General features: G+C 36.7%; 2 protein-coding genes across 2 annotated transcripts; both read right to left on the reverse strand.

Annotated features, from left to right (window-relative positions):
* Positions 1–5108: 5108 nt before the first annotated feature.
* LOC141481582 (uncharacterized) lies at positions 5109–6482 on the reverse strand. The gene is made up of 2 exons (XM_074173319.1): positions 6022–6482; positions 5109–5958 (listed from the first exon to the last, which is right to left on the reverse strand). The coding sequence occupies exon 2, from the start codon at positions 5955–5957 to the stop codon at positions 5337–5339; it is 621 nt and encodes a 206-aa protein (XP_074029420.1). The 5' UTR covers position 5958; positions 6022–6482; the 3' UTR covers positions 5109–5336.
* A 9-nt stretch (positions 6483–6491) lies between these two features.
* Positions 6492–11904, reverse strand: LOC141481581 (uncharacterized). The gene is made up of 2 exons (XM_074173318.1): positions 10712–11904; positions 6492–10652 (listed from the first exon to the last, which is right to left on the reverse strand). The coding sequence occupies exons 1-2, from the start codon at positions 11268–11270 to the stop codon at positions 7369–7371; spliced, it is 3843 nt and encodes a 1280-aa protein (XP_074029419.1). The 5' UTR covers positions 11271–11904; the 3' UTR covers positions 6492–7368.
* Positions 11905–16611: the final 4707 nt, after the last annotated feature.

Raw genomic sequence — 16611 nt, forward strand, 5'->3', positions numbered from 1 at the left:
TATGTTTAGTCCCGCATTGTACCTACTTCATTGTATATTATTTAATTTTATATTGATATATGGAAATACACCCGTATTACGCTGAAATTGTTTCGCAAAGGAAACACCATTGTTAGGAATCTAATGAGGATACGAATGAGATGTATTACAGCGGAAACTTACGATTATATGGTAGATATTCTTCATATGCAGCTACTTTCAATTTTGTGTTCACGATGAGGTTAAATTGTTAACGATTGAGAGCACATCATACACTGTTGAGACTCGAGTTCGTGGAAATATTTAATGATAACGTGACATTGCAAAAATTGTTTTATAGTCAACAGAATGAAGTTTCTGCCAATTTGATCAGAGTATTTCACAATAACGAACAAACATGAACTCAGGTATTGTAAAATATCTGTCATGTATCATGTATTTCAAGCAATTTTTTTATTGTATATCAGTTTTTGACTTATTGGCATCTTCTTTCAATAAACTTTTCTCCGAATCAAAAGACAAAAGAAGATGATATAAATTTATCTAATGTGGTTTATTGTATCCATCGTTCTGGTTGTGGAATAACTACATTGGATAACCTAGTAGGAGATTGAAAGATCGAATTACTTCTAACAAAAGTAACATCAGGTGCAATAAAACAATTTACACTCTTCCGAAACACACCATTGACTCATATCATGGGTTCTCTTTTGACAATTTTAAAATTTCAGACTCTGAAAGCAATGTTGAAAAAACCTTCTCAAAAATGTGTTATATTTTCAATGATTCCGATACCAATAATTGAAGGACAGACATTGAAATACTGAGCCTGTTATATACACATCTTCTCAGTTTGAATAAAGATAAAATAATTTAACTATACATTAATTGAATAAAATCCTTACGTTCAATAAATTGATAGATGTAGCCGTTACTACGTGGTTGGAGATCATAATGGAAATTGAGTTCATTATTAGCATTAATAGCTCGCTCACTCTTTTCAAGTTCAGCAATAGTCATCTGTGCCTTTACAAGACGGCATTTTGCTTTCCTTTTCATTTCCCCAAACCGATGGAGGGGACTGAAAGAAGATAGCGGTTCAGCTTTCAAATCACTCTTCATTTCTTTAGGAGTACCTTTTGGCTTCCTCTTCGATCTGTCACTTTTCGTTGCGGGTTTTTTCTGTCGCACAACACTTTTGGATTCTTTCTTTTCTTTAAAGTCAGTGACAATCGATGAAGATGCCTTAGTAACCTTCCTCTTGATTGTTCTAGATTTCTTATCAACACCAAGAGGAAGGGTAGATGAAGAGTGTTTGAGTGATGATAATTGCGAAACGATCGGATTTTCAATAATAATTTGCTCATTTAGTTCTGGCACATCTGCAAAGTTAACGAAGTCGTTAATATCAAAATCATTTATCGAATCTTGACTCGATAAATGTAATACTGGAATATTTTCAAAATCAGTCTGATCGATATCAACAAGTGGTGAACCATCTTCAGCAATCAATAGCGGCATAGAGCTCATGATTATTGAGGTCTGAGGAATGATATGTGATAGCAATAGAATGTGGATAGGAAAGGTGATGATGTTACTGAGACCTCACCATTTATAGAAGAAAATAAACTAGCGCATGCGCTCTTTCATCAACTGGCACATGCGCTCTCTCACTAAACTATTCACGCATGTAACAATCTTTGTCATTTAAGAGGAAAACTTTGTGTTGCATGCATGTATTTTTAAATGTTAAAAAATAATACAAATAAATTCAAAATATATATATATATATTTATTAATAATAGAGGACAATAACGATAATAAAAAATGAAAAATGTTAATATGTCTCTGTGGATGTGGAACGTTCTTTGACTCTATTCCTCAATAGTTGTTGCTCGTGCGTCAAACACCAACATTGAAGAAAATGGATTCTCCTATTGGGGTAGAGTTGACCAACCTTCTCACACAGATCCCAAATACTTCTACATGCATTGCATACATGATTCCAACAATTCATGGAATATGTATCACAACGCAAACAACGTTGCAGTGGAGTTGGAACGGCAGCACAGGTACCACAAATATTTCTACAGATACCTATATTGTTAAATATTATAGGTTCGGAACACTTCAGACACTGTAACTGTTGTTGACGATAATCCGATTTTGTTCGCTTCGGTGGATGAGAAGGAGGCGATAGTTGAATCCGCAACACGCAATCACTACACATACCAGTACATGGATTGATTGAATCCTTAGGTCTACTTATTTGACAAAAGTAGCACACAATAGCCCTTGCAATCATCATTGGGTAGACACACACTTTTGGTTTTTCATTCCACTCTTTTGGAAACGGCATTTTACTAATTCGATTAGAAATATTAAGAGATGACTTACAGAAACTCTGAATGCTCTCTCCTATACCTACGATCTCTATTTATACAAATCAACATCATGTGGAAGTATAGTGGGATAACTTCTCCTACTATTCCACTCTAAACGAGTCAAGTGGGAGTCGCATCACCTCCTATATAAGTTGACTTGCAAACCTAGAGTTCATTCATTCACTCTCTATAACTGTGAGCAAACAACAACAAGATGAATTCTGCAAAAATAAATGATGCATTAAATAGAATATCTGCTGTTGATGAAAACAATTGGATAGACGAATCAGATGATGAGGATGTCAATGTTCCGCTAGAGGAAGTAATAGTTGAAGCAGAAGATGTTGGAGTCGATGAAGATGAGATAGACGAAGTTGAAAACGAGGCCAACCAAAGCGACGAAGATGATGACGTGATGGAGTTTGAGAGGGTCATGGATGAAGAAGGAGATGATGAAGGGATAGAAGCTGACACAACTGAAGGTGATGGTGCTATGAGGATCGGTATGCGAACACTCAATGTCAGTGAGACACTGGAAGATCCCTTGGATTTGTATTGTGCAATGGATGCATACGTATTGATCAGCACAATAGATGGAGAGAACAAAAAACTATGTTGGTGCTGCTTTCGGTTTTATTCGCATAGAAACAATAATGGAGGGTGGTATGCCCATGTCAACACCCACAACACTGTCTCAATTATGGAAATGGGACAGAATTGGTGTGAAGCTTGCGAGAGGCCACTAACAAACTTCACCCGAGTATCTACATGTATTATATGTAATAATGTCCAACCTGTGGCACAATAACCGTGGACCTACTGGTCAAAAAAAAAACAACAGCCCTTTTCAGGGCTACATTATTCACACAAACAGTAGTTAGTTGTATTAGTATTCATAGATTATGTGAAAAATGAATACTTTGACTAATAAAAGTCTAAGTTGGAAATTTGTTAGTCTTTGAATATCTATACATTATATGACAAATAAATTACTACTTTGACTGAAAAGTCGAAATTTGGAATTTGATAGTCATTGAATATCTATGCATATGATGAGTACTACTTTAAATGAAAGTTGAAGTTGGCATTTTGTCAATCATTGTATGCATATAATGATGAATACTTTCACATACATATATTTCGTTTGAGATTATAATGTTAACATAATGTTAACAATGGTATGAATCTGTTTCTGTTTGAAAGTATAATGGTAGCTCTGAAAAGAGCTATTTTTTTTTATTGTTTCAGTCTTTAATTGTAGCCCTGAAAAGGGCTGTTATTTTTTTATTAATCCATGCAATGATATGGACTAACGCTCCTCATCATCAGAAACAATAATTATGGTATCGTCATCTGAATCAGATGATATACTAATGATATCATCCTCATAGTCATCTGAATCAGATGCTATACTCATGATGTCGTCGTCGTCATAATCATCTGAATCAGATGATATACTAATCACATCTTCCGCATTATTATCGTCAACAGCATCTATGTCGTCCTGAATACCTTGTTCCACTCGTTCTGTGAAATCATCAGGAAGATCATAGATTCGCTGCAGAAATTGAGCGAAGGTTGTACTCAAATGATCAGACGTTGAATCTATTTCATGTACTTGGATGGGTCCTGTACTCGACATTGTGGAAGAATGATATAGAACTGGGATTGTTGCTATATTTATATTGGAAAAAATGAAATGGAGGGGTGAAATGTAGAACAGTGTTTGAGATTCGAAAACATCAAGAATGAAACTCTGAGCGATTATTAGGAGAAATTCTTAGTGATTATTATGGAGAAAAAAAACTAATAAGAGGGGGAGGAAGGGAGAGGAAGGGAGGAAGACACTGCCCCAGCCTCGCAGTGCCTCGTGTACACCAACCAAAAAGTGTGTACTCCGTGGAAGGAAAGGAAAGGAAATGATGGACGAGTAGATGATTATATGTCATCATCGGAATTGACGACATCATCATCGATCAGGATTGGGGATGGCGGAGGACTATCCTCGATGAGGATAGGGGATGGTGGAGGACGTCTAACGTCAAGCTCGTCATCAGCATCATCGCCAGAGTCGTCGTCGTCATCATCGTCGTCGTCGCTGCTCATTGGGACAATGTCATCATAAGCAGGGTCCCACCATCCGTCAGGATCTGGATATTCCGAATCGTCCAAGTGTCCTTCGTCACTGCCAGTGACATGTTGAACTTGCATCCTGATGTCGTGATCCCGGTATTCATATGGCGGACTGTGGGGTGCCGTGGTAGAAGAGACTAGCGGTACCTGGCTGTTATCCCAGTAATTGAAGTTGTACCCCTGATCCGGGCAGCTATAGGGTTCGGAGGTTGAATCGGGTTCCATCTCGATGCTAGCTGATCAACTGAATGTTTCATCAGATGATTTCTACTTTTATACTTTCGAGAGGGAGTGGGAGAGGAGTGGGACGTTGAGTAGGGGTAAATTGCAGTGAGACATAAGACATATTCAATGAGTAGGGGTAAATTGCAAAGTGACATAAGACATATTCAATGAAAGAGATACTTGAATGGATAAAATACAAATGAAATATACTTGTCGATTTCACTATGAAACATGTCTATTTTTTTATTTTTTAAATTTTCTTCACATGAAATTATTTACAAGTGATTAGAGAACACAAAAATTGATGTGAGGTATTTGTCTAGAAGAATTTGGAATTGAAATAAAAAAATAATAATAATAATAAGAGGAAGTGAAGAAAAATGCTCCAACCATCGCATTGTTCAATGTGTACCAAACCAAAAAACAGTGTACACCCTTTATTTCACTTCCTTTTCCTTTATTCAATATAAACTTAACAAATATAAACTTAAAACTACCATAATTAAATATTCCTAACTAACCTAAAACTAATCTTATATTTACACTTCATCTACAAAAAGAGTGTCCATAACTGTCACTACTTTTTTGTACAGCTCTATCGAAGAGGTCTCTGCTTTACACCTTTCCTGCAGAGATGCATAATTCCGATCTATTTCGGCCATTTCCTTTTGGATTTCCCTCATTAGCCATTTGTCGCTTCATGGTAACCAACGCGGCCTCGCTAGATCGGGAAGCTCGTTCTGCTTCCTTACATCTCTGCAGAAAAACACTCATCTTTTCACTAACCTCTTCGATAGGCTGTGGCACCAACACCTCAGGATCCGCCGGTGTCGCTGACAGCGGTGGTAGTCGCACCACCAACGGGGACAATATCACCAACTCCGGGGAAGGAATCCTCGGAGTTTCCACTGCTGCTGGTGCTGCTGCTGGTGTGGAGGCCCTCTTGCGAGAGGTCGAAAAACTATCTGCATAAGGATTAGTCCTATTGCAAGTAGCTCGGTACTTTGAAATAGGACCAACCCTTGCTGCAGGTCGTTGGCAAACCTTCTTCACAGCCCTGACTTCCTCCTCCTCCTCGAATAAGTCAGGGCTAGAAGATCTGCACCTAACTCGCGAACGCGAAGTGGTTGCCTGGTCACCCGTCACCGCTCTCGAAGATGCTGCCTCCTCCTGGTCAGCGGACACCGACAGAATAGACGCCACAGCATTATTCACCTCCTGTGTATTGGTTGCCATTCTGAAAAAGAAGAAATAATACAAAGTTAGTTGATATAAAAAATAACATTCTTAATTTACTTACTCAAATATCAAGTTGGTCGTTGGAAGCTACTGCCTTGAAGTGGAGTGGACTGCTCTCGATGAGATGACTTCTCGAACTGAATGTTGTAGAGTGCTCTCCGGAGGGTATCGACTTCGATGCGTGAGTGGTGGGAAAATGGTGGGAGCGCACATGCGCGTTGAGGGTAGGGGTGTACATGCGCAAATGTTGGGAGTCGGGGGCGGGGCTTCGGGGAGGGGAGGGGCGGGGCTTCGGAAAGGGGGCGGGGCTTCGAGAAGGGGCAAAAAACGCGCCCCGGATGCAAGTGGCGGATGTTGAGCGCCCCAGGCCGCGAAGCGGCCTGCTGAGCGATCGTGAAGCGATCGCCTATTAACCTATCGTAAGTATGCAGCTAACCTAACGTAACTGTTAACCTAACCTAACGAGGGAATACTAACCTAACACCTAACCTAACGTAACTATGCAGCTAACCTAACGTAACTATTAACATTCACCATGTTGGTTCCATTAATACATCATCAGTTGGTTTTGGTTTTGGTTGTATTATTCTATGATTTGGATTAATGTTCAGTCCTGGATATCCCAGTCCACCTGATGATGATGGCTTGACTTCATAGTTTCTCTCCAAAACTTCTTTATGGTTTTTCTCCAATACTTCAACTCTCTGTTCCAGTACATCATACTTTTTCATTGTAGTCCCTGTTATGTTTGACATAGCATCAAATTTTTTATTTGTAGACGCTGTTATGTCAGACATTTTTATGTCTACATCACTTGTAAGTTTGTCAAATTTACGAGTGAAAGTTATCCGAGCCTCTGCAATTTTATCGTCAAATGCTTGCCGGGCGTCCCGAGCAATATTGCCTATTGTGGATTGTATTGCAGCTTGTAGGGCTAGAAGTATAACTTCCTTTGTTCCATTAATTTCCCCCTCAAGATATGATACAGTTACACAATCACTCTTGTCAATTGGTTCACTTGTATTTTTCAATATTTTCCTTTGCATGTCATAATGACCATCTTTTGTTAATTTAAAACCATTCCCAGGAGGACCTCGAATGACATTACCACCCCATTTTCTTTTTCTACCAAACTTATCGATTGTTTTAGACATTGTGCACTCTACGATGATTCTCTTCAAACTGATATTTCTGTCATTTACATTATACTATATATTGCAGTAATTGATTAGGGAAATAGAAATAATACAAATAAAATTTTAATCATTTTATATTCATTACAGTAATACATATACATACATACATAATACATTAATATCACATTACTTCTGTCATATATTATTAATTATAAATGGCTACATAAATATCAATATTGAATTTTCCGGTTTTGAAGATATTGAATGATATTTCAATCATTGATCTCGGCAGATAATAAATTAATCAATTGATCCAATGGAGTCTCCTGAGATTGTGATTGTTGAATAATATTACTTATCCAACGAATGTTCTCATTTGGATCGTTTTCATAAAATTCAATATCATTATGACCCCAAGGAAGAGTGTGGGTAGTATTCGGAATGATAAATCGTTTATCGTCGTGATATGATAATGCATCTTTATTTTTTAATTCAGTATACATATCATGTAACACGCTTCTAAATGAATTCATCTTTCTGAATATCATACCACCTTTTTCGACGATTTTTTGATAATCTTCGCATGTCAATTCATTCTTTATTACAGATCGTTTAACCCCTTTGGCTTTCTTAAATTCACCATCAACAGATTTCACATAATATGCTTTAGCACCTGTACCATAAAAACTCATGATTGGATCATTTGGAAATTCATCTTTGAAGTTACCCAAGACTGAACTTGTTACTGGAATATTGAATTGGTTAACTATACTGTAATTGGATGTATCAAATCTACTTATGTTAGTTTTTATGAATTCATAAAAATTTTCTGTGTTTACTTTAAGAATGAGCGAGTCGGTATCTGTGTAAAGTAAAGAGACATTTTCATCAAAGTGTTGTTTGATGCATCCATAGAAAAAGTCATACATGACTGTTTTAGATAATTCTAATATGGAAAATCCCAAATATAATGGTTTATCGTAATGAACCTTCACTCTACTCAATTGAATGGCAACGAAATTATCAGTGAAAATTGAACAATTTTTGAAATTTGGTTTGGCTATGAGAGTGCTGGCACCTATATTTTTCTTTATATTTTCCCAATGTGTAACCAGTCTAACATCAATTCGATTATCTACATTCTCCATTGTCTTTCCATACACCGCATTATTCATTAGTTTATAGAAATCTTTAACAGATTTGTTGTTAGACCTATTACGCATTTCAGTATTAAGATCTATATAGGGTTTCATCCAGCATGATTGTTTGAATTTCAATACTCTATGTGTATTCATTACAATCAATCCATTTTTGACAGCTTGCTGTAGATTCCTATAATGAACAATATATTTTCTTTTATCATTCAAATTTGAAATTAATTTGGGAGTTTTCGATTGTGTACGAGGTGGTATTATTTTTTCGACTAAAAATGGAAGGTCAGAATGTTTATCATGCAACTCTTGTGGATAATGAATGTCCACTTCAAATACATACCCATACGGACTATCAGTACTCACATCCATCACATCAAGATTAAGAATTTCATTTGGTGTCAACCATGTAAATTCACTTGTTGGTAGAGGTTGTGACATACTGTGACCGTATAGATTTGTTGCATCTAAATATGTAATGAATGTGGAAGGTTCCTTGGGATTATAATTGGGTAAAAATCTATTATTTGCTATATGTTTCCTCTCGCTACATTGACTAATTCCACCTCGTATACCTTTTTGAAAAAAGTGAATCATATCAATGTCAGTTAGTAATTCCAATTCAACATTAGTGAACTTCAACATGGCATCCCATGATAATCCAGGTGCAGTATAATATTGTACCGGATCTAAGTTATATATCTCTAAACTTGTGGTGCGGAAGTTTTCAAAAATATCACATAGTAGCAATACATCCGACTTCAAATACAAATCAGAGTATTCCCCCAAATTCTGACACTCGAATAAATTCCAAACATTTCTAGCCCTATCATAATCAGTTTCCGATATATGTTCACAATTGAGTGTGTCATAAAACTGATTTTTTGTCGGAAGTAATGGATAATTCAATTTGTCAATGTCATCAACAAAACTATATGGAAATACACCTTTCTGTCTCATCAAATTGAATTTCTCAATTTGTGGGAAATGTTTGTGCATCTCCAAACATTGATCGGAGGTCAAGTTTGCACCCAACTTCTCCAACGAATTAGTCATAAATTTATAACTATCGATAAATCTCATTTTGAGATAATTCTTCCTAACCACACCATCTTTATCGGTATAGCTGTGTGTGAAGAGATGCTTCGTGAAAGATATATATTTCTCTTTAGTTTGCGGGATAACATCAACTCTCTCTTTATTCCTATACAATTCTTTTATGAATAAATGACAATCATAACCACTTAAATTATGAAAAATGATAGGTATGAAGTTTGGTATTTTGAAATTTAAATTACATTTCGAGTGAGCGGCATGTGATCTTTTCTTTCCTGTGACATGACAATGATCTCTTACTTTGACTTCACCATCAGTAAATGCTTTATTACATATACCACAAGTTCTGGCTGCAGCAAACTGTTCTTCTTCTTCGTCAGTTTGTGTATCCATCGGTTTAGGGTTTCTGAGATGATTTTCATGTATCTCTTTCAAATCATCTTCAATGCTACTCACAAATTTCTGAGCTGCATCTACACCCCTATATGTAACAAATTTTGACAAATCATCATTATATGAACACTTTATCAAATAAGCAAATGAATATGGGGCATGTTTGAATGTTTTAATCGTGTATGAACTTTCAGGATTTGGCTCATTCACATGAATCGGTTTAAGCACTGATTCAAAATCAGCATACACTACAAATGGCACCCTCATTTGCCTCTCAAAGTTTTCAAACAATAGTTTATTTTCCGCAACCATTCTACCATATTTATTGATCTTTAAATTAGTAGTTGGTGTTGTGGTACTAATGTAATTACAATCATACATATTGTGACGTAAAAGCAATCTCTCATCAGAAAAATATATCAAACATCCGTCACAAAAATATTTTTTCTGTCTATGAGCTGATAGTTGATTAGAAACTAATCTTGAAAGATCTTTGATCCAACAATAGTGACCATTACCGGAGTCATCAGTTATAAACAACAAATTGACATGTCTCCGGAGTCTTCTCTGTGAGTATCGCAATGGACCAATCACTTCATACTTCATTTTACCCTTCTCAAATGTACTCTCTAAACCGTAAACATTAATTGAAATATCATTCCTATCTTCGAATATTTCGATACTCTTATTATTAACTTTAACCGGAAAATCCATACCTGTGACATCTAAAACAGTGGAAAAATGTGGATATGACGTAAGTTCGGACACTCGACTATCTGCAGGATATAATGCTGATGTTATAGCCCAAGCAAAACAATATTGATCTTCATTACGAACATTCACAACATCTTTCTTCCATTGAATACATTGAGGCAGCTTCACATATGAACGTCCTTCCAGTGGACTGTATTTATTAATGTTGACCTCGAGAAACAATATTTTTTCACAAGTCCAACCTGAATTATAAAAAAAAAATTACTATTCAATCTTATTGAAATTTTTAAAAAATAAATACCTGAGTCACGATCCTGGAACTCAGTCGTTTGAGCCACAATTACATCACGGAATCCATCAAAAACAGCATTCAAATCTGAAGATTGGTCCACTATTTTATTTTGGGAATTAAATGACTTCGTGTCCCTCGAATCATCAGTCTGAAGAATATAATTCCCAAAAACTTCCATATTCACCTTGATGCTTTTATGGATCCTGATGGCTGATTCCAGTAATTCAATGACCTTCTGCCTAATCTCATTGAAAAATGACATGTAGTCACTGGTTACAATCGAACTCTCCACCCTGTATGTAGCAATGCGGCAATTGAATGCATTCGTTATAATTTGAACACCGTCAGACAATTGAACACATGCATTATTTTTATGACTCATGGTTCTTCGATGAGAATTCACTTGGGTCATAGGAATTGTCACATTACAACAATTGCACGTATACATAGTTGTTGCATTATCCACTCTCACCCGTTTCACTGCAGGCCCTCCTTGGCAACTCTGGAGCTGATGCCGACGAAGATTATCACTACGAGTGAAAGATTTACCACAGTCACAGGAATACATTTTATATAATAGTTCTCACTAACTCACTTGATGTAAACTGACATAGCCAACACTCGTACGCTTCTTAAATACACTCTGATAGGACCCGTCAAGACGTCATAGCCAACCCCACTTCTCAACTACATGCGCCAAGATTACCTCCCAACTGAATGCGATAACAGATGTCGATATACGAGCAAGCAGTGGTCGTTGCGGTCTCGGAGAGGGTAGACGTTAGGCAGACGGTCCTCGGCTGCCGTGGTGTCACCATCGATAGCGGGGCTAGAGCGAACCTTCATCGCTTCGGGAGAGGTGAGGGCAGACCGATGAATACGCATTACTCTGCCACACGTCGTGGAGTGAACATGTCGCTCTCTAGCCGTTGAACGGTTATTGCTGTGACGTCACTCCACTACTAACTTGGTGCCCTAACACCGATGGAGCATTTATTACTTGGAGGATCTTCGAAGTATGCAGACGTATGTTTGTACATAGACAAACAAGCACATGATGAAACCCTGTACCGTGCATTCTCCTACACACACACACACATAAACACACAAAATCTCATATGAAAAAAAAATCTGAACGATCCATGCACCAGACACTTCAAGGTCACAACGCCTTGACTTCACTGCACAACAAAAAAAGCAAATAACACGTCATATTGATGGGGGGAGGATTAGAACCGGGAAAAAAATTCTGAACGATCCATACACCACACCCTTCAAGGTCACATCACCTTGACTTCACCAAACAACAACCAATAAAAAAAAAGCAATTAATACGTCATAGTGGTGGGGGGAGGCCGAGAATCAGCTGTAAACAACTACTAATGTCCTTTGAGGAAGAAACTAGAGTAACGTAGGTTTCAAATACAAAGTGATATAAAAACATAAGAAGTTATAATTGTCACTTTTGTCATTTTTCATTCTTACTTCATTGTCTATTATTAATTTTTACTCCATAATTCTATGAGACCTAGGAGTTCTGCTGCTGGTTCTCGATCTAGCTGTTCTCTGATTTTCCATCTGAATTCTTCTGCCTCGATCTGATCCATAAGGGAACTGGTGGATTCTACTGCAGTTATTATTTCCAGAGTGGGCACAGATGTTGGTGCAATGTTGAAGTTTATACCTTTCCTGAGCGTGAGCGAGTGGGAACTCATGTTGATGACGTTGGTGGCTTCATAGTTGTCCTGTTCTCATTCTGCATTTGGGCATTGTTTCCTCACCAACTTTCCCCACTTCCTGTTGTGGGTATTCTCCATGTCTAGTCGGATCTTCAAGCACGTGCTTACAATCTTGGCAAAGATTGGTCCATGATCCTCTTCCAAAGTCTCTCTTCTTATTTCTTCAAATTGTTCTATGGCATCCTGCATCAGAGTTGACCTCTTCCAATGGTGGTAATTGATTTGAGACTTTATCAGTGCTCGGCTGGCACGTTCCAATATGCGTTTGGCTCTCTCTCCTGGGATTGGCGATTTCAGCAAAAAAACCTTTGGGTATGATGTTGTTGTCTCTAGCTCTGCACAAGAAGCTGTCCGCGTCGCAGTCCGCGATTCCAAGAATTGCATTCACCGGATACCCTGCGAGTGCGGAGAATCATACATCGGTGAAACTAAGAGGCCATTGAAAGTTCGCATTGCTGAGCACAAGAAACACATACAGCGAGGAGAAACCAGCAAATCCGGAATAGCAGAGCGTGTTTGGACTCATCAACATAATTTCAAATGGGCTCAAGCTGAAATCAACCAAAATTTAAGGAAGCCGCGTATATGTTGCCTAACAACGCATTTAGTCAAGCTAGCGTAGAGATACGTAACCTATGGAAACTTCTTATCAAGCGAAAAACGACCTACTCTCGCCAAACGGTCATCTTCCGCTAAAACCAATGAAGCGGAAAGAAGAAAGAGGGGATAGGTGAAAAGTGAAAGCACCCGAATGACCTATAAATAGTCAGATCTCGGAGGAATAAATCCAGTTATCACCCGAAGACGATTGTGGATACTAACAATCGAAACGTCGTGACGTAACTTGGTTTGGAATCTTTTAATTTTTATTTTTCATTTTTGTTAATAATATTTTTAATTTTCAGCTTTTACTAATATTTCAATTTTTTAATTTCAGGTTGTGGCTTGTATGTTATTTCCTTGTAATTTAAGTTTTTTGTTTTAATATATATGAAAGTCCGAACTGATGAAAAACATTATTATTATTATTATTATTATTATTTTTTTTTTTTTCACCGTAGTGTGCGCTGGTCAGGCCCTATCCCCCGAAGCCCCGACACATTCGGGAGGGCGCGCCAGCATAATCAACCAATGACCACTCCCCACACCGTGGGGTAAGTGATCATTGGGTCCGAGAATCATGTGCCCTGAGCAAACGCAGTGAGCCAAGAATGACAGCCTTCTGCATCTGTGCGGCTAAGATTTCTGCCTTAATGCGGCAAGCCGGTATGATTTTGAGATTCGAGAGTAGAGAAGACATCATTCCACCAAGGACTCCAACAATCAGAACGACCATCTTGACAGAGTGATCTGGATAGAGTCTGCGGAGTTCGAAGACTCTATTATTATTATTATTTTAATTATCATTATCATTATATATTTTGTTTTTTTAATGGATTTCGTGCTCCACTCCAATCCTCACTTTCCTTTCTAATACAACAACGGAAGTCCGAACTGACGAAATACACCACGAAACATTGTCAACCACATTCAAACAAACAATAATAATGTTTATCAACTTGAAAAACATTTACAATAATGACATAGAAACTACAGAAACTGGAGTTTATCAAGTTTGTGCGTGGTGTGAGGAATGTACTACAAACTGATATATCTAATACACGTGGTGAATGTGTGTGTGACTTAAATGGTAAAATAATTAAGAAGTGTAAAATTGAATGTGCAATAATCATATAATATTAATTGAATACTTCAGTTTTAAAAAAACACATCAAAAATATAAGATACTCGTTAGGATAACAAGAGGATTACTCCGAATTCTTGGGGTTCTCTTTGAATACTCTTCGTGAGCAGGAAAATAGCAGAATCAATACTCCTGACCACTCTGGATTGAATGATTCCGTACAGTCTATCTCGTCTTTTGTTTGTAAATGTTTTGCTGGACAAATCCTCACTAGTTTACTTTGTAGTACATGTTCAAGAGGTAGCAAAAACGTATTCTAATATGACTGATAAGCAGTCCGTGCAAAGCTTATTGGTAAATCATCTGAAAATAGAACTTTTAACGTTTTTTTTTTACCAAATATGTACCAAACTAACTGACTATTATGATACAAATATATCTGAGGCACCAGTCAATCTAATAATAACACCGATGATTTTCAAACATGACTCAACCTCTAACTGAAGCATTAAAAACTTAGGAAGGTTCAAATTAGATGAACACTTTAATCTAGCAGACCACTATTATAATCTTCATGCAGTCATTGTTCACTGTGGTTCTGGCCTTGAATCCGGTCATATTACGCATTGGTCAAAGACGAAACGGACTGGTTTAAGTTTGACGATAGTCATGTCATTAAATATTCTGGGGATATATTGAATTCATTGGAGCCTCTGGAGACATTTTATTCTATGAAAGAGAGAACATTGGGAGATCAAGATCTTCAGATGGTGTGGTGCTGCAGGTTTTTCCGGGTTTTCCTGCAGCTGAAAAAACAAATACGCCACTGGAATCAATGAAGTCGCCCCGGAGCGCCAATTAATTTTTGTTGTTTCATAATTTCATGATTTTTATTACTTTATTTTTTACATATTAACAATTTCAATAATAAAACTTAGTCATAGTTATAAAAAAAGGTATGAGGTTATATTTTATGTTGAAAAAATATAATTATACTAGCTTTTACTCGCGGCTTCAAATAAGTGTCAGTAGTTACAATAGGAATGAATCAATATGAGAACTATATTTTAATACTTAGCTGGGATTATCAAGTTTTAAAAATTATTACATACGATGAAGTTTCGAAAATTTAAAATATGCTTTATTGATTTACAACAACAAATGTTGAAATAATTAAGTGGCATCCAACCGCAAAAATGACACTTACCCTAAAAATAAAAATGACAGAAGAAAATAACAATAATACAGTGGAACGGTATTACGGTACTAAGGGTTGGAACTTCATCACTGGATAGCTAGATGACGTTAAAGTAGCTAGATTTTGGGATTTTTTGACAAACAATTTTTTTATCTTACATAAAAAATTATTTTTTTTATGAAAAGTATCCTATGTTACTTCTAATATCTCCAAGAGCATGTGTATAAAATTTCATGATGATCGGTTGAGTAGTTTCCACGTGAAACCGTAACAAACAAACTTACATTCGCATTTATAATATTAGTAGCGATTGGGAAGTAGTAAAATATTTCATGTTATACAATGACGGGTAGCTTGGTAAATTATTTAATATTTGCTTTTATTCAGAAAGCTAATAAATAGGCAATTTTGAGATATATATTGTTATTCTCAGGAGAAAGTCACATATCCAAGAAATTTTCTAACTGTTTAAAACTACATTGAAAAACTTTCGTTCGTTATGTGAAATCCATCATTTCAGTCTATTTTTGAAAACAAAACAACAGATACTTTCTTTAATGAACGTTGGTGGTTTGTTATAAAGTTTGTTACCAATTTCATTGACTAATTGTCTTCTCATAGAAAATTGTACTGACAGGTTTAATTTTTTTTGCTGTGCAATAACTGCATAGGCCACTTCACTAATACGACAGGGATAAGCCAAGGTCTGGGGTATCAAAACAGAGCGGAGGCCGAGCAAATAAGTGTTTTAATAGCATAGCTGATAACTGAAGACGATTGTTTGAGGTAGGATTTTTTTAAATTAATATTGCAGAAATTAAAATGAATATAGAGACAAGTATTGCCAATGACAAGTTATCAAATTATATAGGTCTTTCCAACGAAAACTTGACCCCCCCTGTAGAAATGGACATGTAATCGAAAATTTCGAAGAACATATCAATTTTTATTCCTAGAGGAACTAATTCTGATATGGAAATAATACCCAAAACTCCACCCTCATGTGGTCAGCAACTATCACCCCTATTTTCTTCAATGGCATGGGGAGTCGAGTGATACATCATTAGAAAGGTCTTTTGTCCTTCTATCACTTCTGTATTTTTTTTCGAAATTGGTTCATTCGTTATTGAGGAAATCAACAAACCTAATATAAATGGCAACACAGTCAACGGATAAAGTGTTCAAAATGACATCCTTCTAGATCCATACAATAATACAGCCTACTTTCGAAAGCGTTCCCTACATTATTGAGAACGTCCGGAGCCAGAAATCAGCATTCCCGAACAGT

The sequence above is a fragment of the Leptinotarsa decemlineata genome, unplaced genomic scaffold (genome assembly GCF_025532065.1).
Source record: "Leptinotarsa decemlineata unplaced genomic scaffold, Ldec_3_MD MMD2_tig00000218_RagTag_RagTag, whole genome shotgun sequence".
Classification (NCBI taxonomy): domain Eukaryota; kingdom Metazoa; phylum Arthropoda; class Insecta; order Coleoptera; family Chrysomelidae; genus Leptinotarsa; species Leptinotarsa decemlineata.